General features: G+C 39.5%; 2 protein-coding genes across 2 annotated transcripts; both read left to right on the forward strand.

Moving 5' to 3' along the window:
- The first annotated feature begins 15418 nt into the window (after positions 1-15418).
- Positions 15419-15979, forward strand: LOC149148427 (uncharacterized). The gene has a single exon (XM_089442166.1). The coding sequence runs from the start codon at positions 15419-15421 to the stop codon at positions 15977-15979; it is 561 nt and encodes a 186-aa protein (XP_089298292.1).
- Positions 15980-16219: 240 nt separating this feature from the next.
- On the forward strand, positions 16220-16717 carry LOC149148428 (uncharacterized). The gene has a single exon (XM_089442167.1). It carries the CDS (start codon positions 16220-16222, stop codon positions 16715-16717), a length of 498 nt encoding a protein of 165 aa, XP_089298293.1.
- Positions 16718-23635: the final 6918 nt, after the last annotated feature.

The raw sequence follows: 23635 nt of genomic DNA on the forward strand, positions 1-23635 counted from the left end.
GTATGCAAAGGTGGGAATGATGCCCCCTATCAGGAGGCGTTTTTGGAGCTCCATTGTGTTCCGAGTGCTCGGAAAATGGATTTAAGCATCTCGGTCCAACTTGGCATGAGATCCTCCAAAGGATGATAAGGAGATGTAGGGGCCTATGTGGCCCCCATTATGTTATCGGCATACTGGATGTATTTAGAGTGGTGGACACCAAATATGGAAGGAAGTACGCACGATGGTACATATCGTCCCAAGGATAATCATGGGTAGTCATGGCTTCCATGATGTCCTCATCAAAGTAGAAGATGGGTGGGTGAGAGGAAGACTGAATACATGATGCGACAGTGGTACCTAGTGCATCATCATGAGAAAGAAGGTTCACATACGCATTGTTTGGAATGGTAGATAACGAGCTAGTAGATGGAAATCTACCGACCGATGTTGAGACCTAGGCTTCCGAAAAAGGAGGTTCGATAGAAGTGCATGAAAAAACCTTAGAAATGTTTATCTGCGAGGAACTCAAGGATGTTGATAGGTAAAGAATATGGCTCGTGGGGTCCTTCATCTTGACATTGGGGGGAGGGATCACGATGGTGGGACCAGAGTCCCCCTGTTATGGTTTATCAGTGGTACCAAAATCCATGGGTAGATGAGTTGGTGATCCACTACGAGTGGTCTCGTATTCGTGAAGCACCTCAAGGAAATCACAAAATTTGTTAAGACGAGGGAAATAATGGGAATAATGACCATGATGATCACACAAGGCACAAGGGTGATTTGTGTGTAATTTTATGATTTTATTGGTTGGACTCGGTAAGGTAATTTGGACCTCACGGATATTTGACTCAAGGAACGTTTCATGAACCAAAGGTTTGAGATGAGGGAGTTCATGAAAATTATTGGTGGTATGCCCAACAAATTTACACAAAGCACGTGGAGGTGATGGATTTGGGGATTTGGGAGATGGAGGAGCTTGGGGAGCCTTGTCCTTAGGTTCTTTCCTCTTGGATTTTCCCCTGTGTCTGGATGATTTCGCAACAAGAGCGGGTTCCTATTGAGGTTGTGATGGAACTGGAGTAGCAACAGGGGCTATAGGGACCGGGTGAACTTGAGTCAAAGCATGATAATGTCTTAGCTGAAAAGGAAGAGTGCTTGGAGGGGGATATATGTACCATACTGGGATCCCCAAAGTCATATTAGAGAGGACTAGTGAAGCCATGATAGGTACAAAAAAATATTCTTGGAGGAGGAAATAAGAAAGGTATCTGGCCTGTAGGGTAATGTCCTGACAGAATAACTCTTGGATGGTTGATACCTGGAGGAACAGTTCATGGTGGGAACATAAGAGAGGCACCCACAAATGGAGGAGGTCCTAGGGGGTGGATCCAGATGGCTAGGTTAAGAGGGTAACAACAGGGCACTGAGGAGCTGGTTGTTGATCAGATGTACCAGATTGCTTGAGAGAAGCCCATGACGCTTGTAACATGCAAACACTCAAAGAGCGAGACTTTGAGATGAGAGGGGGAGGACCAGGGAAAACACCCAACAATGAGGAATCTTTGTAGACTCTGGGTGAAACACCAGTGAGAGGACTTGAAGACTGCTTATCTGACACTGATGAGATAATGGAATTGGGGGAGGGCACGGATGCTAGCTCGTAGTATGTCAATCGATCAATCGTAACAATCTTCCCTTCATGGGGGAAGCACATCTTGCAGAAAATCGCCAATGCGACAGATGACATGGAAAATGTGTAAATCCAACCTAAGAGAATGTTAATCTAAAGGGGCATCAATAACCTCAATGTATACATGGATAGTCTTACTCGCAAGACTCACTGGACAATTGCGATACATGACAAGAGGATGAGAGGAGTGACCATCCCAAGAACACAAAGTGATGGTGGATGGGGATAACTCAAGTGACTTAAGTTGTTTCCAAATGATAGCGGACATCACAGAGGTGGATGCACCTTTGTCAATAATGCATTGGGAGATTATGGCATTACAGACTCAGTCTGATATCTGGGAAGAAATGGATGAAGGTAATGGGGGATGTTCTGATGTATTAACTGCAAAGGCAATCAAACGATTGTTGAAAGGATCTATTGCACCTAAAGCAGTTAATAGAGCTTTATTTTGAGATGGGAATGATCGTAGTACCTCCGGCATCGACATGGTGGCAAGTGATTGTGCCAACTCCTCTATTATATTGTATGTATGGGCAGCTCAGTTAGAAGCCATGTTACGGCATAACGGTCCCTTTGTGATCTTGGGAATTGCCTCAACTTTAGGCTAAGGGATATATAGTGGACCATTTGGTGTTGTAATAGGCTCAGTAGATGATTTGGTTTTGGACTCAGTGGCGGATGAAGTTGATGGCTTGTCATCTTGACACAACTGAGTTTGCAGGTTGATATCGAAGGGATTAACCTCATCAGAATTCATGATGAGGATTTGGTAGTCACGAGGACCAGAAGGTTGGGGGGATGAATTACTTGACCTAGCTGAGGTTGAGCATCAACAAAACCTTGCTAAGGGAAAGGATTTGTAAGCATTGCCAATTGTGATGGCACAATATTGTAAGGCGATTGTTGGATGGGCAGTTGACCTCTAGAAGTTGCTTGAGCTTCCCACATTTTGCACATCTCGTGTAAGAAAGGACACTCATGTGTATAATGGCCATGTACACCATAACATGAACAAGGCTTGTTCGTACAAATAACCTTGTTTTGCTTGGGCTGACTACCCTATTGCTGGTTGTTGGTGTTAGGTAGGTTCCCCTGGGGTTCACTAGTTTGATTACCTTAATTACCCTGGTTACCCTTGTTACCCTTCCCCTTATTCTTTTTCTTTGAAATTTGGGGATTGGTCGCACTCTGCTGTGAAAACACTTGACCTTGAGGGGCGGTGGCTGCTGGGTCTGAAGATGCATGGGAGGCTGCAACGCTAATACTTTAGGTGCTGGAGCACTCAGCTATGCATAGGGATGAGATGGTGGAGGAGCAATGGTGATCTAATCTTGATCCAAGACAATTAATAAGGTATTAAAGACTCGTGTGCATGGATGTGCCTATGTTATTTTATGCAACGGATCAATAAGATTGCGAAATACACAGGAAATGAAGCAGTTAAAGAAAACATAACAAGAAAACATATAAACACAACAAGTTTAATAAGGATTTCACCCAATACTCCTAGGCTACGTCTCCTGATCCAACCTTCAGTGGTGGCCTCTCTATTATGTTTTCAAAGCAAAGTTTTTACAACAGTGAGCTCAATTTGAGTCTCACTCAAAAGATACAAATCAATAAGAATGTACTTGGATTCCCCAAGTCTCTGGAGTACACAGACTCTCCTCACTGAACTCTTGACCTCTATTGGTCATAGTAGTATGAGCCCAATCTGAGACTCATTCATGACAGGCATTACAAAGGAGTGCGCTTGAACCTCTCACGCCTTTTGTGGAGTACACAGACTCTCTGACTCTCTCTGTCTCTGTCTTGACTCTGGCTCGATGCTGCCTTTGCTTCTGTAGGTTAGCTTAGCTTCTTCTCTCTGCTTTCAGCTTACTGCCTACTGCTCTCTTCACTTTTCTCTCTCTCTGTTAGTTTGTGGCTTTTAAGCCAATCTGCTTCCCGATTGTTCATTTCTGCTTCCCGAATTTCTGGTTCCCCTGCCTCTGTCCATTCAAATCCCTCTTTCCTATGTAATCAGTCACTGTATAATGCCTCACAGGGAGGTGGACACCTATTTCATAACAGATGAGTGTCATTTCTCTTTGACATATTTGAAATGACCATTTTTCCGTAACTCTAAGAATGCCCATGAAACATGATCTTCTGCCAATGCATCATCCATGTCGGACTTCAAATCCTATGTGACCTCACTTCATAACCTTTTCAAATTTGGTCATCCATCGAAACGCGTCTCCACCGCTGATCTAGGGGCCCTAGATCCGACAATCATTGTTCATATCGGGTGGCTAAGTAACATGATGTTTACCCATCTGATGTGAGTAGTTCTCTCTTTCCTCCCTGGGACGTGTGGCGATCACTGTGTGGCATCAGGCAGAACTCAGTCGAAACCACTTACCACTCGAAGCACCTCCAATATTCTGTCAGTTTCGTGGAATCCCGCTCTGATGGAATTGAAACAATTTTTTCAGAATTTTATAATTATTTTACGTCTGGGTGCTCAGGGCTTCTCTTCACTAAGAGGTTTTCCCTGCGATATGTGATTAGCGACTTGTCGCTAATCACATATTGGAAACTAACTTCTGTTGCTTAAAATTATCCCTGCATTTGTTGGTAGGTGTCAGTGCGTGTTACCATGGTCTGCCACTCTACGCGCTAGATCGACGGCCCTCGTTGATCCGCATTGATCTCCATTGCAATTGTTTGAGGATTCCCTCCGATAGCTTGATATTTATAATACTTTTAATATTTGGCATGATTTTTAGAGAGTTCATGAAAACTTAGAGAGTGTTCTAGGATCCATTTGGATCACGCCTTCCCACTAAAAGAGCTTTTGGACTACTAACAGTTTATTTTTAAGCATCAATCAAGTGAGGATATAGATTCCTCGCTTGCCCAATTTCTATCCATCTTGCACTGCTTGGCTTTGAATCTTTGAGTCCAATCCTGAGGCACTCAACATCCCCTCTACGCGTAGTTCTCACCTTCTTGTCCAGAACTGTGTCTCCCTGCAATTCATTGAGATATTCAGGCAACAGATCATCAATAGAAGGTAATTGACTCTGTTCTTTGGGATATTCAATCAATGAAGGTTCAAACAGTCTCAAGCTTTCTGCATTAACTACTGAATAGATGTGCATGTAAGCTATCAAATCAAGGCGAAAAGAATTCTCATTGATTTTCTCAAGTATCTTGAAAGGTCCATACCTTATCAGCTTCAGCTTCTTTACTTCACCTTGCATTCTGTCTTTGCTGATATACAGTAAGACTTGATCACCTACTTGGAAACTATGCTCAATCCAATGCTTATCATGCTTTGCCTTGTACTTGGCTTGGCTCTTTTCCAGTTGTTCCTGTACTGCTTAGTGAATCTCTTGGATTTTTTCAATGAACTTGGTTGCCTTGTCCACATCACTGTGTCCATCAACCACTATGTCTTTACCAAAGACAAAATCCAAGGGAGACCTTGGTATGAAACCAAAACAAGTCTCAAAAGGAGATCTTTGTGTAGAAGAATGTTTAGCTCGGTTGTAAGCATGTTGCACATAACACAAATGTTCATCCCAAAGCTTGGGGTGCTTGCTGCAATAGCCTCTAAGCAACTAGATCACTGTCCTATTGACCGCCTTTGTTTGGCCATCTGTTTGTGGATGAAAGGTTGTTCTCTCCTTTAGTTTGGTGTCCATCAATTCCCACAGACTAGACCAAAATTTTCCAACAAATTGGGAATCTCGATCAAATACAATGGAAGTGGGTATACAAATTGAACCCATACACGTTGAAAGAAAAAATTTTCTATTTGTTCAGTTGTAATTTGTTTGTTACAAGGTATTAAAGTACACATTTTGCTGAACCTATCCACAATAACATATAAATAGTCATGACATTTTCTAGACTTAGGCAATCCCCCAACAAAGTCCATGGAAATACTTTCGCAAGGATGAGAAGGAACTGGTAGTGGAGTGTACAAGCCTAGTTTTCTATTATTGGGCTTGATTTTAGCACACATCGTACACCCTCTTATATATCCAGAAACCGCCTCATCATTTTTGGCCAATAACAAAATCTTTGCAGTTGTGCAACTGTTTTACATACACTAAAGTGACATGATATTAGAGAAGTGTGTGCTTCTTGAATTATCTTTACTCTTTCAGTTTGAGGAATGCATAACTTTCCAAAATGATACAAGAGTTGGTCCTTAACATGATAATCCAATTCTTCTACTTGTTTTCCATGACTTAAAGTTGCATATACATCTTTGAAATCTATATCTTGAGCATACTGTTCAATGTAGCTTTCATGCAATACTGAATTATGCTTAAGTATAGTAGATGCATTTATGATTGGTCTGGACAACATATCTGCAACTTTATTGTGTATGCCCTTTTTATATCTGATGACAAGATGAAACTGTTGTAGAAAACACATCCACCTATAGTGTCTTGATTGCTGCAACTTAGTTTGTGAGTGTAAATATTGAAGTGGTTGATGATCAATATGTATACCTATCTCTTTTCCCATTAAATAATGTTTCAAATTTTTCACACTCTGTACTAATGCATACAATTCTTTGTCATATCTGGGATAATTAACTACTTCATAATTAAATGTCTCAGAATGATAACATATGGGTGTACCGTGCTGCATCAACACTGCTCCCATGGTATAATCATTGGCATCTGTTTCAATCTCAAATGGTATTTGAAGATCAAGCAGTGCTAGTACTGGTGCTATACTAATATATTCTTTTAAGGTGTCGAAGGCTTTCTGTTGCTTGCCTCCCCACTGAAACACCTTGTTCAATCTTGTTAAAACATGTAAGGGAGCAGCAATCAAGGAAAATTTAGCAATAAATTTCCTCCAATACTGTGTTGCTCCTAGGAAGCTTCTAACTTCTATAGTAGATTTGGGTTTAGGCAAGTCTACAATGACTGCAACCTTGAGGGATCTATCTTCAATTCACCACCCCCTAAAATATGACCCAAATAATTCAAAGATGTTTTTCCAAATTTACATTTTGATAGCTTAACATAAATGTTTTCTCTTTTCAAAACATCTAGAGTCTGCTTTACATGCTTCAAATGTTCTTCCCATGTTTTACTAAATACAAGAATGTCATCTAGATATACAATGACAAAATCATCAATAAAAGGCTTGAGTACATCATTCATTACTCTCATGAAAGTAGCAAGAGCATTAGTTAAGCCAAAAGGCATAACTAACCACTCATACAGTCCCTGCTTTGTTTTGAAAGAAGTCTTCCATGCATCTTGCTCTACAACTCTGACTTGATGGTAGCCACTATGCAAGTCCAACTTGGAAAAGTAAACAACTTCTTTCAACTGATCTAATAGATCATCTATGCGAGGAAGGGGATAACGATTTTTTATTGTTATCTTATTCAGTGCTCGGTAATCAATGCACATTCTCCATGATCCATCTTTCTTTCTCACCAAGACAATTGGATACCCACATGGTGATGTGCTAAGTCTTATGAACCCTTTCTCGAGTAGCTCCTATACCTTCTTCTTGATTTCTGCATTCTCTAAAGCAGACAACCTGTACATTCCAATGTTAGGCAATGGAGCATCTTGCTGCAAATTAATATCATGTACTATTTCCTTTTTGGGTTGCAGACCTTTAGGTTCTTGAAATAACATATCATATTCTAAAACAACTTTTTCTAAATCAGCTTGCTGTTTAGAATTACTGCCTTCAAATACATTGGTTTATCAGGTTTCTTTTCCTTTACAACCATCAGTAAAAATTGTTTGCATGAATTTACAATTCTTTTCATCTGCCCTGAGTTTATGAGAGTATAATTATTCTTGAGTTTATGAGCTCTTACAGTATATTGAATTCCATCTTTAACGAGTTCATACTTGTTTTCAACTCTATATAAAATGGTTTTTCTATCATACAAGTAAGGACTTCCTAAAACAATTCCACATATATCCAAGGGAACAATATCTAACTCAACCTCATCTACAAATGTTGACCCAAAATAAAACCTAAGTTTACATTGTCTAGTCACTTGTAGCTTTGCTTTATCACATAACCAACCCAATGGATATGGCTTCTTGTGAGGTGTGGTTAGTAATCCCAGTTTCTTTACAATTCCTTCAGAAATTAAGTTTACTTGTGAGCCACTATCAAACAAAGTATCAATCTTTGATGCTTGGAAATAACTCTAATATGAAAAAGTTCATGTTTTTTCCTCTCATTTTCTTAATTTTCAGTAGATTGTGTAGAATTACTAGTAGATGCTTCAGAACTTTTACCTTTTATACCTCTGGCTGTGATTGTTGTTTCATTCGTTGAGTCTGACCCCCAATCCTTCTGAATAGCTGTAGCAGTCTTCTTCTTTTTGCCATCGTACTTTTTGGACCTCAGCTCCAGATGTAGAATCCAGTAGTGTTCATCATCATGCCCATCCTTCTTGTAGTGAGTGCATGAAGGTTTGGTATTTTGTACAAAATTTGTCTTCCTCTCTCTCCATTTCTGCTTTCTCTTTTCCTTGTTCTTGTTTGTAGTGGGTTTTGATGATCCCCCAACTTCTGGGTTCACATTCTTGCCTCTAGCCTCCAAATGGGTAGCCTAAACAGATACCTCATCTATGCTAGTAGGATTAAACATGAGAATGGTGTGCTTTAAATAGCTGTGTAGACCACCTATATACTTCAACAGAGTTTCAGGTGAGTCTAAAGAAATGCCTAGAATCAAAGGTCATTTTCTAAATTCTTTGGTGTAGCTTTGTACACTTTTCCCTTTTAATTGGTTAAGAGTTTTCCAACTCATCATAGCTTGCTGCATATAAGCTAGTGGATAGAATTGTTTTTTTAATGGCAGAAACAAATTTGTTCCAGGTAGAAACAATTTTACCATGCTTCTTGAAATCAGCTTGTGTCCTACCTTCCCACCATACTAGGGCAGTGCCTCCAAGGCGTAGGCTAGCCAGCTGAATCTTTCTCCTTTATGAATCGATGTTTTGCACTCTGCAATATACATCAATCTTTCTAATCCAGTTATCTAGATTTTTTGCATTCAATTCTTTGTCATAAACTAGTAAATCAAACTTCACAACTAATTTAATCAAAGAAGGTTTCTTCTTTTTCTTTTCAAGGATTTCTTTATGTGAAGAAGATGATGATGAAGGTGATGATGGGAGAGATGGTTGAGAGGGCTTCTCTTCTTTTCCTTTGCCTTCAAGGTGGGCAACTAGAAGAGGTTCTTCTACTCCTTTATCTTGTTTGGAGATTGATGACTCTTCACCTCTACCTCTCTTAAATTCTCTATACATTTCTTCTGCCGTGGCTCTCATGGTCATGAAACTATGCATGAGCTAGGAGTCTGGTTCCAAGGGACTTTCTTCTGCCATTTTTCTCCTAGGATAGACTCTTCCAATTTTTGGATTAGCTTCAACCAACCCTCCTTCTCCTAATTTATGCTTTGTCCTACATTCAACAAAAAAAAGAATCTAGCACAAGCTTGTCTAACCTTAGCAACCTAGAGCTCTGATACCACTTGATCTGATATTGATCCAAGACAATTAATAAGGTATTACAAACTCATGTGCATGGATTCGCTTATGTTATTTTATGCAACAGATCGATAATATTGCAAAATACACAGGCAATGAAGTAGTTAAAGAAAACATATCAGGCAAAAAAATAAACACAAAAAGTTTAATAAAGAGCTCACCCAATACTCCTGGGTTATGTCTCCCAATCTAGCCTTTAGTGGTGGCCTCTCTATTATGCTTTCAAAGAAGAGTTTTTACAACAGTGATCTCAATTTGAGTCTCACTCAACAAATATAAATCAGTAAGACTGTACTTGGATTCCCCAAGCCTCTAGAGTACATAGACTCTCCTCACTGAACACTTGACCTCTATTGGTCACAGTAGTATGAGCCGAATCTGAGACTCGTACATGATAGTCATTATAGAGGAGTGTGCTTGAACCTCTCAAGCCATCTCTGGAGTACATAGACTCTCTGACTCTCTCTATCTTTATCTTAACTCTGGCTCGATGCTGCCTTTGCTTTTGTAGGTCAGCTCGACTTCTTCTCTCTACTTTTGGCTTACTGCCTACTTCTCTCTTCGCTTTTCTCTCTCTTTGTCAATTTGTGGCTTTTAAGCCAATCTGATTCCTGACTGTTCGTTTCCACTTCCCAGATTTCTGGTTCCCCTACCTCTATCCATTTGAAACCCTTTGTCCTGTGTAATCAGCCACTATATAATGCCTCAAAGGGAGGTGGCCACCTATTTCATAACGGATGAGTGTCAGTTCTCTTGGAAATATTTGAAACGATTGTTTTTTTGTTAACTCCAAGAATTCCCATGAAACACAATATTCTGCCAATGCATCATCCATGTCAGACTTCAAATCCTATGTGACCTCACTTCATAACCTTATCAAATCCGGTCATCCATCGGAATGCATCTCCTGGGGGCCCTAGATCCGACAGTCATCATTAATATCAGGTGACTAAGTAAAATGATCTTTACCCATCTGATGTGAGCGGTTCTCTCTCTCTTCCCCAGGATGTGTGGCGATCGCTATGTGGCATCAAGTGGAACTCGGTCGAAACTGCTTACCGCTCGAAGCCCCTCCAATATTCTGTTGGTTTTGTGGAATCCTGCTCGGACAGAATTGAAAAAATATTTTCTGCATTTTATAATTGTTTCGGGTTCGGGCGCTTGGGGCTTCTCTTCACTGAGAGGTTTTCCCTGCAATATTCAATTAGTGACTTGTCGCTAATCGCATATCAGAAACTACCTCCGTTGCTTAAAATTATCCCTGCATTTGCTGGTTAGTGTCAGTGCACGTTACCATGGTTCACCCCTCTGCGTGATAGATCGACGACCCTCGTTGATCCACACTGATCGCCATTTCAACTGTTGGAGGATTCCCTCCGATAGCTTGGTCTTTATAAGAATTTTAATCTTTGGCATGATTTTTAGAGAGTTCATGAAAACTTAGAGAATGTTCTAAGATCCATTTGGATCAAACAGTTTGGTGGATAGGTTGAGCATTGGCTATCCCTAAAAACATGTTGCCAGTAGGAGGGGCATAAGTGTTGGAGGAACTGGTGCCCCCCTCCGGATAGCCATAATTTACTGAGTATATGGCGAAGGATGTGAAAAGGTTCCAACGATACCATCAGTGGTGTGAGATGCCCCGGTGCAATGGCACCACCAGGATGAGGGAGGTCTGGAATGACGATATAGACATAACCGGATTGTGCATAAATCAAGTCGTGTCTCAAAGTGGTTTGGAGATCTCCTTCCTCTATCTAAGGAAAATGGGATGTGACATCTTTTCCAATGGGTCATAAAGGGATCCTAAGAAACTAATCAAGATGGACACGATCTTCGAAGGGTGGGGCACAGCATGTGCTCCTCCTTCTATGCCATTCTAGAACATGATTGGAAAGACAGGTGGCAGAGGACTGACATAATGAGGTCAAGAGCTTCGTACCAGTGTCATATCAGAGATGTAACTTGAAATATGAGAGGAACGCTTTAGAAAGCATCGTGAAAATGGAATGTGATGTGGTGGGCTGGTCTACATACCATTTTGCAACATCTCCAGTGAAAATGCATTGGAACAACTGAAGATGAATGGAATCATTGGTAATGGAATTGGATGAACACCACATGTGGAAGGAGCATACATGATTGGTAGGGTCTTCTCTAGAATTACCCTCAAACTTAGGGATGTTGGAGGGAAGCTTAGCTGTCATAGAAAGCCAACTAACATCATGGTGTACAAGGTCATTCAAAGGGCAGGGCATGGCATGTGTTCCTCCTTCTATGCCATTCCTGAACATTATCGGAAAGACGAGTGGCAGAGGACTGACAGAATGAGGTCAAGATCTTCGTACCAGTGTCGTATCAGAGAGGTGACCGAAAATATGAGAGGAACGCTTTAGAAAGCATTACAAAAATGGAATTTGATGTGGCGGGTTGCTCTACATACCATTTTGCAATGTCTCCAGTGAGCATGCTTTGGAACAGCTGAAGACGAATGGAATCATCGGTAATCGAATTGGATCAACACCACATGTGAAAGGATCGAACATGATTGGTCAGGTCTTCTCTAGAATTACGCTCAAACTTTGGGATGTCGGAGGGAAGCTTAGTTGTCATAGCAGGCCAACCAACATCATGGTGTATAGGGTTATTTATCAGCTGGCTAAAATCCGAGAGACTTAACCCAACCATGAAGGGTAGCATGGGAGGTGTCGAAACATTTCCTGAGATGGTTCCACAAGATGTGAACATCAGGGTAGAACCGAAACCACACCAGGTTGGGTTCCTACACGAGATGTGGGTCCATACATGGTGACGATATGCGACGAAGGAAGCTCAAAATCAGATGAGGAATCAGATGAACCATAAGAAGATTCAGTATGGGGACTCAAGTGAATATGAACTCGAACCTTGTGGGGAGGAGTAGTATGCCCAAGCAAAAACTAGGGATGAAGGCCTAAGAGTCTCTGCGACAAATGCCTTGGTGGCACAATGGTGGTAAGGCACAAGTGACACATAAATGGTGAAGTGAGATCAACAATATGATTTTATCTTTGTGTCAGGAGATAAATTAATTATTTTAAGTCTTAGCTTGGTGGTGTAAACCAAGCTCCCTTTGACTAAGGTGTGATTGTGTGTGCAAGTGTGTTTATTAATTAAGCCCATATTGTGTTTGAAAAAATAAAAAATATTGTTGAAAATAAACTGGAAATAAAAATAGAAAATGAACAACAAATCAATTAACTAAACCCCACCCAAACTGGGTTTGCAAACATTGTGCTGGTTGGTGGCGAAATCAAATGAAAACACACTAAAAAGGTCAAGATATCTAAGTGTTGGTGTGACTGGGATCAAATGACACTAGGCTGCTGGAAAGTGGTGCAGCAACAACAAAAAACTAGAGAGGAAGATCGCTGCAAAAAGATAGGGAGATGGGTGTAAAACCTAGGGCAACTAATGGGACCATAAGACAAATGACCAAACAAGGTTTAAAATGAAACTTGGGATGGAAGCAACCTATCTTTGAAGATCTAAATCATAAGGGTACAGATCTAGAAAATATGGCTAAAAGCACTGCAAAAACTCAGACTTCTTACTCAGCTAAACTCTTCCTATAAAGGTGGAAGCATACTAGAAGCCCTAAGGGGCTAAATTCCACTTTGAAGAGTAAATAAGAGTGGATCAAGGCCTAAGTGGGATAGGAAAGTGGTCAACCAACCCAGCAAACAACTCTCAGTAAAACCCAGAAACAAAGTCGAAAACATCACAAAAACCCTAAAAATTGTAGGTACTAACCTCATTTAAGGGGGATCACACTTTTTGGGCTGAAAGGCGCACTCTAAAACTCTAGATCACACTTTTTTTGGATGAAAAGTGTGATTTATTCTCCTTGATTCCCGGTCGGCAAGTCTTGGGAAAAATTGTCTTCTCCGTCGTAGCTCGTTCCTATGACCTGCAAAAAAGACCTGAAAACTTCCCGAAGTTAGAAATTTGACAGATCTAAGGCTAGAAATCTAGTAAACAAGATTAAGAGACTGAAAAAGAAGAAACCCTAAGCTAAAAATTGAAGGTCACCTAGGTTTCTGGATCTGAAGTAAAAACCTAATGGAGTAACCAATTTTGTTATAGTGTTTTGTTTTCAAAGGTGTACGAAAAGAAATCACCTAAGACTATTGTTAACAAACAGTCTCGACAATATAAATGGCTGCTAAACATTGTAGATCTACAAGAAATGATAGAAACAAAACCTACCAAAGTCCTGATCTACCCCACAATCATAGTTAAACAACAAAATGAAATAGTAACAAATATGGGTAACTCCAATAATCCAATGGAAGCCAAATATACAAAGAAAAGATTTTATTTAATAACCCCTGTGAAGGGAACACATAGATGTTACCATAGTAATAATTTAGACGCTCGATCTGAAGCACTCCCAAACCCTGAGAACAAACCCTAGCCACATCACTCCATGACCACCTCGAGGGGCGAAGTGGGGGTTCGGCCCCCCAAGCCTTCGGCCCCTTTGTCTTCAGCAGTTTTCCCTCTTCGCCCTCCAACACCCCATCAAGCTCCTAATCCAGGGTCAATAGGAAAGCCTCAGCTGCAAACCATAACCCTAGAGCCAATGGATCTGCATCTGCGGGGAACATTCCCAGTCAAAACAGGGTGACAGGCCCATCCCCTTGCAAACCGCTATCGGAGGAAACACCCTCATTGATCATCGAAGATCCTTGGATCGACGAATACAGAGATCACATGAGTAAACATGCCCTAATATGCCATTTCATGGGAGTTCAACTCAATGAAAAGGCTCTCTGCTGGTGGATAAACCAGAAATGGAAGCCCAAAGGGAACTATGAACTTCAGCTGGGGTCAAGAAGTTTTTTCACCATCATCTTCGCTCACAGGGATGACAGAGACTACACTTTCGAAGGAGGCCCATACTTTTACAACTTGGCAGGACTCTACATGACATACTGGAGACCCAACTTCGCTCCAGAATAAGAATATTTCAAAAAAGTTCCAGTATGGCTCAAACTCTACTCCTTGCCTGTTGACTACTGGAATAAGCGCATCTTGGAAGCCATCAGGAATCAGTTGGGCATCTTTGTCAAAACCTCAGATCTCACATCTCAAGGTAAATACACTGCCTATGCTAGAATCTACGTTTACACAGATGTTTCAGGACCCCTCCCAGGTCATATTGATCTGATCCACAAAGGAATTCATTGGAAGCAATCCATCAACTATGAAAACATCCCATTCAGATGTCGAAAATGCCGACAGCATGGACATCTTAGTCATGGATGCCCCCTTAATCAACCCCCACCACAAACCCAAGCGGACAAGGTGGATAACCCACCCCCAAATTTCATCCCTGTATCAAGGAAGAACAAAAGGCAGAAGGGAAAAAATCCTCTGAAACCCTCCACCAACCTAACCCCCACCCAACAGAATAGCTTTGAAGCACTGGGCAACCTTGATCCAAATGAGAACCCTCTGGAATCCCCCGCCCCCATTGCTCAAGATCTACCCATGAATGTTCAGTCATCAAACCCATCAAACACTTCCATCCTGAACCCTGACTCACACCAAGCCCAGCCACAGCAACAAAACCCACAGCCCAATCCCATCCAGAACGATACAAGCCCTGTCTCAATGCAAACCCCTCCCTGCACAGAAACCCACTCAGACCAGCCACCCTCAACCACTCCCACCAATCCTCTGGAAGAGATCCTAGGTGACCTAGATCTCCAAAAGGTCAATGAGCAATGGTCCAAACTGGGAGTGGACGCCATTCCCTAGGAACATTTGGAGAAAATCGAAATGGCATACCTGCAGTTAGAATATCTCAATCAGAATGCAGCCAAAAAGCAATGGGGAAATAGCAGCCAAACAGGCATTCAAGCCAACCTGGATCTGGACCAATACAAGCCGAAAGGTCCGAGAAGAAAGAGGGGGAGAAAATCGACAAAACAGAAAATACAAGAACTCGGCAGGCACCTAATCAATGAAGGAAAAATTAGGGCTTTGGTCCTATCCACTCCAAAGGTTACTCAATGAAGATCACAACCTGGAACATTAGAGGGCTAAATGGTACCTCCAAAAGACAAATCCTAAAAAACCGTCTTTTCTCGCAATCCCCAGACCTTATTCTTCTTCAAGAATCCAAATGCTCCTCCAATGGCATAGAGATGCTTAAGAAACTCTTTGCAAAAGGCTATCATTGCATAAGCACAAAAGCCATTGGGCAAGCAGGAGGGCTTCTCATGTTTTGGAATAAAAACAAGTTCTTTATGCAGAATGCTCTGTCCACTAAGCATTCGTTATCAGTCATCTTCAACATGCCAGAATCAAAGCACACGATATGCATCACCAATGTGTATGGACCTCAGCGAATCCAGGAAAAATTCAAGATGCTGGAAGACCTGGATGAGGTCCGACAACACCATGGGGCCAACCACTGGATCTTAGGTGGTGACTTCAACATGATCACCACCCTAGAGGAAAAGAAAGGAGGCTTAAGAAGACTGGATAAAGACGTGGAAGCATTCAACACCTTCATAGCTGCATCTAAACTCATTGATGTTCCCACAGTCAATGGTCTGTATACTTGGAACAATAAGCAAGGGGGAAATAGGCAAGTTGCATCGAGGCTCGATAGGTTCCTTATCTCGGAATCCATCATGCTCCAAAATCTAGATATGGAGGCCAACATTCTGCCTATTGGGGGATCTGATCACTGGCCAGTGTAGATGCACTTCACCAATATGGACAAGCCTCAAAACAGACCTTTCAGATTTGAAGGTTTTTGGATAGATCATCCAACCTTCATGCAAAATATACAGAGCTGGTGGACTCAAACCACAATAGAGAGCGATAATATCATGTACATCTTCCAGCAAAAGCTCAAGATCATCAAAGCCAATCTCAAACGCTGGAACAAGAACACCTTTGGCAACATTTTTCAAGCCAAAAGAGAGCTCGAGGAAAAAATGGCGGGCCTCCAACAAACAATGATCAAGGAAGGGCCCAATGAGGAAAGGTTGGCTCAGGAATCAAACCTACAAAAGCAATGGGAAGAAAGGCTAAGACAAGAAGAGCTGCTCTGGAAACAAAAATCAAGGGTGCAATGGTTAAAACGTGGAGAACGCAACACAAGCTTCTTCCATAAGTCAACCATTCAACATAGAGCCAACAATCGTATTCAATCCCTCACAAAAGCTGATGGCGCTAAAGTTTATACCAGGGAGAAAATAGGATCTGAACTTAACTCATACTTCAATTCACTTCTCATTGATCCCATTCATGATAGAACCCAAGCCATCAATAAAGTCATCGGTGCTATCCCCCCCTTAGTTACGGAGGAGAAAAACTCCCTTCTCTTAAGAGATTTCACTGAGCAGGAGATTGAAGAAGTCATCTTCACCATGGCCACTGACAAAGCCCCCAGACCAGACGACTTTACAATTGAATTCTTTAAAGCTTGCTAGCCCATTATCAAAGCTGACCTCTTCAATCTTATTAAGAACTTTCACAGAACCAAGAGAGTGCTACCTGCCATCAATGCCACCTTCCTCACCCTAATTCCAAAATCTGATCAAGCTGACTCACCCGACAAGTTCCGGCCCATAGCCCTCTGTAATGTCATTTATAAAATCCTTTCCAAACTGATGGCTAATAGACTTAAACCCATCCTCCCCTCAATCATATCTCCAGAACAATCAGGATATGTTGAAGGCAGACAGATAACCGATAGCATAATACTCACTCAGGAAGTTCTGCATTCTATCAAAACACAAAGGATTCCAGGTATGCTCATTCAGCTTGACCTCTCAAAGGCCTTTGATAAAATTAGCTGGATCTACATCAGAGCAATCCTCCAGGCTTTCAGCTTCAATCAGATTTGGATAAATTGGATAATGGAAATGGTCTCAGGAGCATTCTTTTCAATCATGCTGAACGGAGGGCTCCTACAACCCTTCTTTCCTTCCAGAGGTATAAGACAAGGAGATCCCCTGTCGCCTTTTCTCTTTGTTATCATGGCAGAGGGTCTGGGAAGATCTCTATCCCAAGCAAACCAGAAGAATTGGCTCAAAGGCAACAAACCTGCACATCACGGCCCCATAGTTACGCATTTGTAATTTGTAGATGATACAATGCTCATGGGATCCCCCATAGTGAAGGAAGCTCGAACCTTCAGCAAGGTGTTAAGGACCTTCACAAAGGCCTCAGTTATGGAAATCAATCTCACAAAATCAAAACTATTGTTCTTCAATACTTCTATTCCTATGCAGACAAATCTTAGCAGAATTCTTAATATTTAGAAGAACTCCCTTCCAACCAAATACCTTGGCATTCCACTCTCAGAATATGCCCCCAAATCAGCAAACTGGGAAGACCTCCTTAACAAAATGAAGGCCAGGTTAAGTAGCTGGACTCACAGAGCCCTAAACATGGCCAACAGATTGGTGCTGATCAAATCAATTCTTCAAACAATTTCGGCCTATATGCTCTCGGCCCTAGCGGCACCTAAAGCAGTTTATAAATCCATTCGAAACATCTAGCGGTCCTTCCTCTGGAATGGAGATTCTAAGAAACCAAAATGGGCCCTCCTCAAGTGGTCAAACATTTTTAAACCAAAATTGCCAGGAGGACTGGGCCTAAGAGATCCTGAAATCCTAAGCAAGGCTGTAGTAGTGAAAATCTGGTGGAGATGGGTGGAAAATCCTAATTTCCTTTGGGTTACCTTGTGGAAAGAAAAGTACACGAATCAAGTTCGGGACAAAGACCTTATCAGGCTCACTGGTAACACTCAAGGGCCCCCCCTCTAGAACAAAGTATGGGAAAATCGACATATTGTTCAAAGGCACAGCTTCTGGTAAGTGCAACAAGGCAACACCACCCTCTTTTGGGAGGATGCCTGGTAACAACTCCCCCCACTGGACCACCCAGATTGGACTACTCTTAAAAGGGACATGCACGAAGCAGGGTTGGTGACTGTAGCAGACTACTGGCAACCTAGGACACTGGCTACTACATGGAAAAAATGGCTATCTAAAGAGCAATGGCTAACCCAAGACCACAATGAGAATATAGACCCTCTTTTACAAGAACTAGACCAGCGCAGAATCCTCACATCGAATAGAGAGGATATCCTTCGGTGGGGAAATAATCCTAAAGGAACTTTTAGCCTCAAAGAAGCCTACAAAATCATGGTTGCCTCTCCTGACTCACAACTGGACCCCAAATGGCACGCTCTATGGAATAGAGGAACCTGGCCCAAAATCACCCTGTTCTCCTGGCTGGTCTTGCATAACAGAGCACTCACATGGGACAATCTTCAGAGACGGGGTTTCATCGGGCCTTCCCGCTGCGTCCTCTGTGAGAATGATCAGGAAACTCTCAATCATATTCTCAACACCTGCCCCACTGCTTGCTCTCTTTGGGATGACATGGCCATCGTCTTCAGACAATCCGACAGAAATAGGAACTCCATCTGTCATACATTGAGCAACTGGAGATCCTCCATATCCTCCAACAATCTGGTCAACAGAGCATGGAATCTCATTCTAGGAGCCATAGCTTGGATCATGTGGAAAGAGCGCAATGCAAGAATCTTCAAGAATTCAGCGATGGCAGTGGAAATGTTAAAAGGAAAGACGTGACAGCTAATCACAGAATCGATCCATGCCATGGATATATTGCAGCAAGAGGGAAACACGTCTCTGAATGACCAAAGGATAATCCAGATCCTAAATCTCAAAGCCAAGACCACTCCCATAGGAAGGAACCAGGCCTTCACTACAACGACGTAGGATAAATGGTGTCTGCCTCCATTTCAAACATTCAAACTGAATTTCGATGGGGCGTCAAAGAAAAACCCGAGAAAAGCTAGTTACGGTGGAGTAGTCAGGGATCATGCCGGTAACATCCATCTTATCTACCATGGCAATCTTGGCATGAATACCAATAATGTTGCAGAGCTAATCACTCTCATCAAAGGCATCACCCTGGCTGATCGCTACAGACTTCTACCTCTGGTGGTGGAAGGAGATTCAGAGATTGTCATCAAGATGATGAGAAAACTCCAAAATGGCACTCAGGTGGACAATCTAACCCCCAGCTAGAGGCTCTCAGCAATCCTGAAGGACCTACAAGGCCACCTTAGCAACATTCAAGGTGTCACCTTTCAAGTGGTTCAAAGAACAGCAAATAAGTTGGCCGACGCCATGGCCAATGCTGGAGTTCAATCCAATCTTGAAGATTATCACATCCTTTGGCAAGACCTGGAGGAGGGGGAACTCAAAGAGAAGTGCAATACCATAAACAATGTGGACCATCGAGCCCTGTAAACATGCAGAGCATGACGGTCATAGTTTTCCTTTGATTCTTCTATGTATGCATCTATATCGATAATTCCACAAGCTGTAAGTGTTCTATTAAAAACAATAAAAACATAGACTGGACCTGTTTAGATGTATAAAGGCAGACACAGGGAGGTCCCCTCGACTCCCACTCTACACTATGTATTCTACTGTATTCTATTAATATAAAATTCGGCTGAACCTTTACAAAAAAAAAACACATAGTTGTTACCAGTCCCCCTCTATGGGATGGGTTCTTGGCTATCCTCAAACGTCTTCAGCTTGTGTAGAGTCTCTCTCCTCTATAATGTGTAAACCTGACAAAAAAAGTGTTTGAGCTCAATGGGAACTCAAATGGAAGAAAAATGGTGTGCGACAGTGATAATATTTAGAGATACAATAGTGAGTGCAACAATGAAAATAATCAAAAGTGAATAATGAATGGAAAACATTCTACTTATAACAAAATATTGAGTTATCCTGGAATAATGAGCAATAATAAAATATTATCAACCCCATTCGTGGAATAACCACTTGGAATATTTTATTATATCTAGCTGGGAGGGAAAAAGTATTTAAATTTTTATTTAGAGATAATAAATAAATAAATGATCTATTTATCATCTCAAGAAACATGGTTAAGGAATAATAAACAAATACTAATTTATTTAATTATTCTTAAGGGGTTTAGTCAAACTTGACAAGGAATAATAATTTATTAGTGATCAATTAATTATTCTTAGAGTAAAATAAGATAATTAATAATTCATCTATTTATTTAAATTTTTATTTAGAGATAATAAATAAATAAATGATCTATTTATCATCTCAAGAAACATGGTTAAGGAATAATAAACAAATACTAATTTATTTAATTATTCCTAAGGGGTTTAGTCAAACTTGACAAGGAATAATAATTTATTAGTGATCAATTAATTATTCTTAGAGTAAAATAAGATAATTAATAATTCATCTATTTATTTTCATAACTGGGTCAAACATGACAAGCACCAAATTGGTCAAATTTGACAAGGAATAATAATTTATTAGTGATCAATTAATTATTCTTAGAGAAAAATAAGATAATTAATAACTATCTATTTATTTTCATCACTGGGTCAAACATGACAAGCACCAAATTGGTGTATGAGACCCCCTTGTTTGTGGGACAAGGGACCCAACTGCTAAATCTACAAAGGCATACATACTCTACCCCGCTTTGGTTTTGAAACTATGACCTCTTAGGAGGAAACACATGCTCTTAACCATTTGGCCCACTCAAGCTGTATATATTAATTAGTCAATGGTTTAATTAATTATTCCTAGAAGAAAATTAAATAAATAGTGATTTATTTAATTATTCTTCATGGGTTTAATTATAAATTACTTAGCAAATGTGGTTTATTAAGTAATTTCTCACGGTGAAAGCAATTTTACTATGGTAAATTGGCCTTACATGGTGTACTTCGATCCATCTAGTAAATTATGCTAGATGATGAATTTTTTGGTCAATTTTTTGGTGGTAACAGGATGCTTGTTGATGTTTTTTTTATTTTACATGGTGTACTGTGATCCATCTAGTAAATTAGGCTAGATGATCAATTTTTTGGTGATAACAGGAGGTTTGTTGTTGTTTTTTTTATTTCTTACTTGAGGGCATATATTGATTCTCAAGGGATTATGCTCAACATATCCTTAGTCTTATTGCTTATCAACATACATTGTTTGTTATGCTGCATTGACTTTTAAGAAATTTAAAAAATTAGATTAGTGCCAAGTGAGTCCAGGCCCACCAATTTGCTAGGGATTTGAGATTATTCCAATTCTAATAAGTAAGTTCCTCATTATTATTTATAACATTTATTTATATATAATCAAATTTTATTTACCAAAATGGTCCATTACTTTTAATAAATTTTAAAAATTAGATGGCTCCCCACCCACCAATTTCCTACGGATTTGAGATTATTCCAATTATAATAGAATCCCCCATGATAAGTTTCTCATTATTATTTATAACATTCATTTATATATAAGAAAATTCTATTTAACAAAATGATTGAGTTTACAATAAAATGTGTAATTCTTTTAGGCATGTATATATATATGAACTTTAGATTGAAGGAGGTTTGTCAACAATTTTATTTTATTTTTTAATTAAGGGCCTAAATTGATTCTCAGGGGAATATGTTCAACATATTCTTAGTATTAATGATTATCAATGGTTGTAGTGTATTACAAAGTCTGTTAGGTTGCATTGAATTTTAATAAATTTAAAAAATTAGATTCGTGCCACATGGCTCTCACCCACCAATTTCCTAGGGATTTGAAATTATTTGAATTTTAGGAAGTTCCTCATTATAATTTACAACATTCATTTATATATAAACAAACTTTATTTAGCAAAATGATTCATTACTTTTAATAAATTTAATCCACATGGTTCCCCACCCACCAATTTGCTAGGGATTTGAAATTATTCAAATTCTAATAAGTTTTTCATGATAAGTTCCTCATTATTATTTATAATATTCATTTATATGTAAGAAATTTTATTTATCAAAATGGTCAATTTTACAATAATATGTGTAATTCCTTTAGGTGTATATATATGAATTTTAGATGGAAGGAGGTTTGTTGACTTTTTGTTTTTTGTTTTTTAATTGAGGGCCTACATTGATTCTGAAGGGAATATGTTCATCATACCCTTAGACTTAATTTTTAGACTTTTTTAGGTTGCATTGACTTTTAATAAATTAAAAAAATTAGATTTGTGCCATGTGGTTCCCTGCCCACCAATTTCCTAGGGATTTGAGATTATTCTAATTATAATAAGTTCCTCCATGATAAGTTCCTCATTATTATTTATAACATTCATTTATATATAACAAATTTTATTTACCAAAATTTTCCATTACTTTTAATAAATTTAAGAAATTCTAATTGTGAGACGAGTTCCCCACCCACCAATTTCCTAGGCATTTGAGATTATTCCAATTCTAATAAGCTCTTCCATGATAAGTTCCTCATTATTAATTTTAACATTTATTTATATATTATAAGAAAATTTTATTTAGGAAAATGATCCATTTTACAATAAGATGTGTAATTCCTTTAGGCCTATATATATGAACTTTAGATTGAAAGAGGTTTGTTGACTTTTATTTATTTTTAATTGAGGGCCTAAATTGATTCTCAAGGGAATATACTCACCATATTCTTAGTCTTAATGCTTATCCTTGATTGTAGTGTATTACAAAGTGCGTTAGTCTTAATGCTTATCAACGAGAGTAGTCTATTACAGAGCCTACTAGGTTGCATTAACTTTTAATAAATTCAAAAAATTAGATTCGTGCTACATGGCTCCCTCCCACCAATTTCCTAGGGATTTGAGATAATTCCAATTTTAATAAGCCCTTCCATAATGGGTTTTTCATTATTATTATAAAATTCATTTATATATAACAAATTTTATTTAACAAAATGGTCCATTACTTTAATAAATTTAAAAAAATAGATTCATGCCACATGGCTCCCCACCCACCAATTTCCTAGAGATTTGGGATTATTGCAATTATAATAAGTTCCTCCATTATAAGTTCATCATTATTATTTATAACATTCTATTTATATAAGAAAAATTTATTTAGCAAAATGGTCCATTTTACAATAAGATGTGTAATTATTTTAGGAATATATATATATATATATATATATATATATATATATATATATATATATAGATATATATATATATATATATATATGACTTTAGATGGAAGGAGGTTTGTTGAATTTTATTTATTTTTGTTTAATTGAGGGCCTAGATTGATTCTCAACTTTAGATGGAAGGAGGTTTCTGTTTTTATTTTATTTTATTTTTTAAATTAAGGGCCTAGATTTATTCTCAAGGGAATATGCTCACCATATGCTTAGTCTTAATGCTTATCAACACATATGTTGCATTGGCTTTTAATAAATTTAGAAAATTAGATTTGTGCCTGGTGTCTCCCACCCACCAATTTCCTAGGGATTTGAGATTAT

This window comes from Pinus tabuliformis, chromosome 9 (assembly GCF_031772625.1).
Source record: "Pinus tabuliformis cultivar Carrire ecotype Pingquan chromosome 9, CPIR1, whole genome shotgun sequence".
NCBI classification, from domain to species: Eukaryota; Viridiplantae; Streptophyta; class Pinopsida; order Pinales; family Pinaceae; genus Pinus; species Pinus tabuliformis.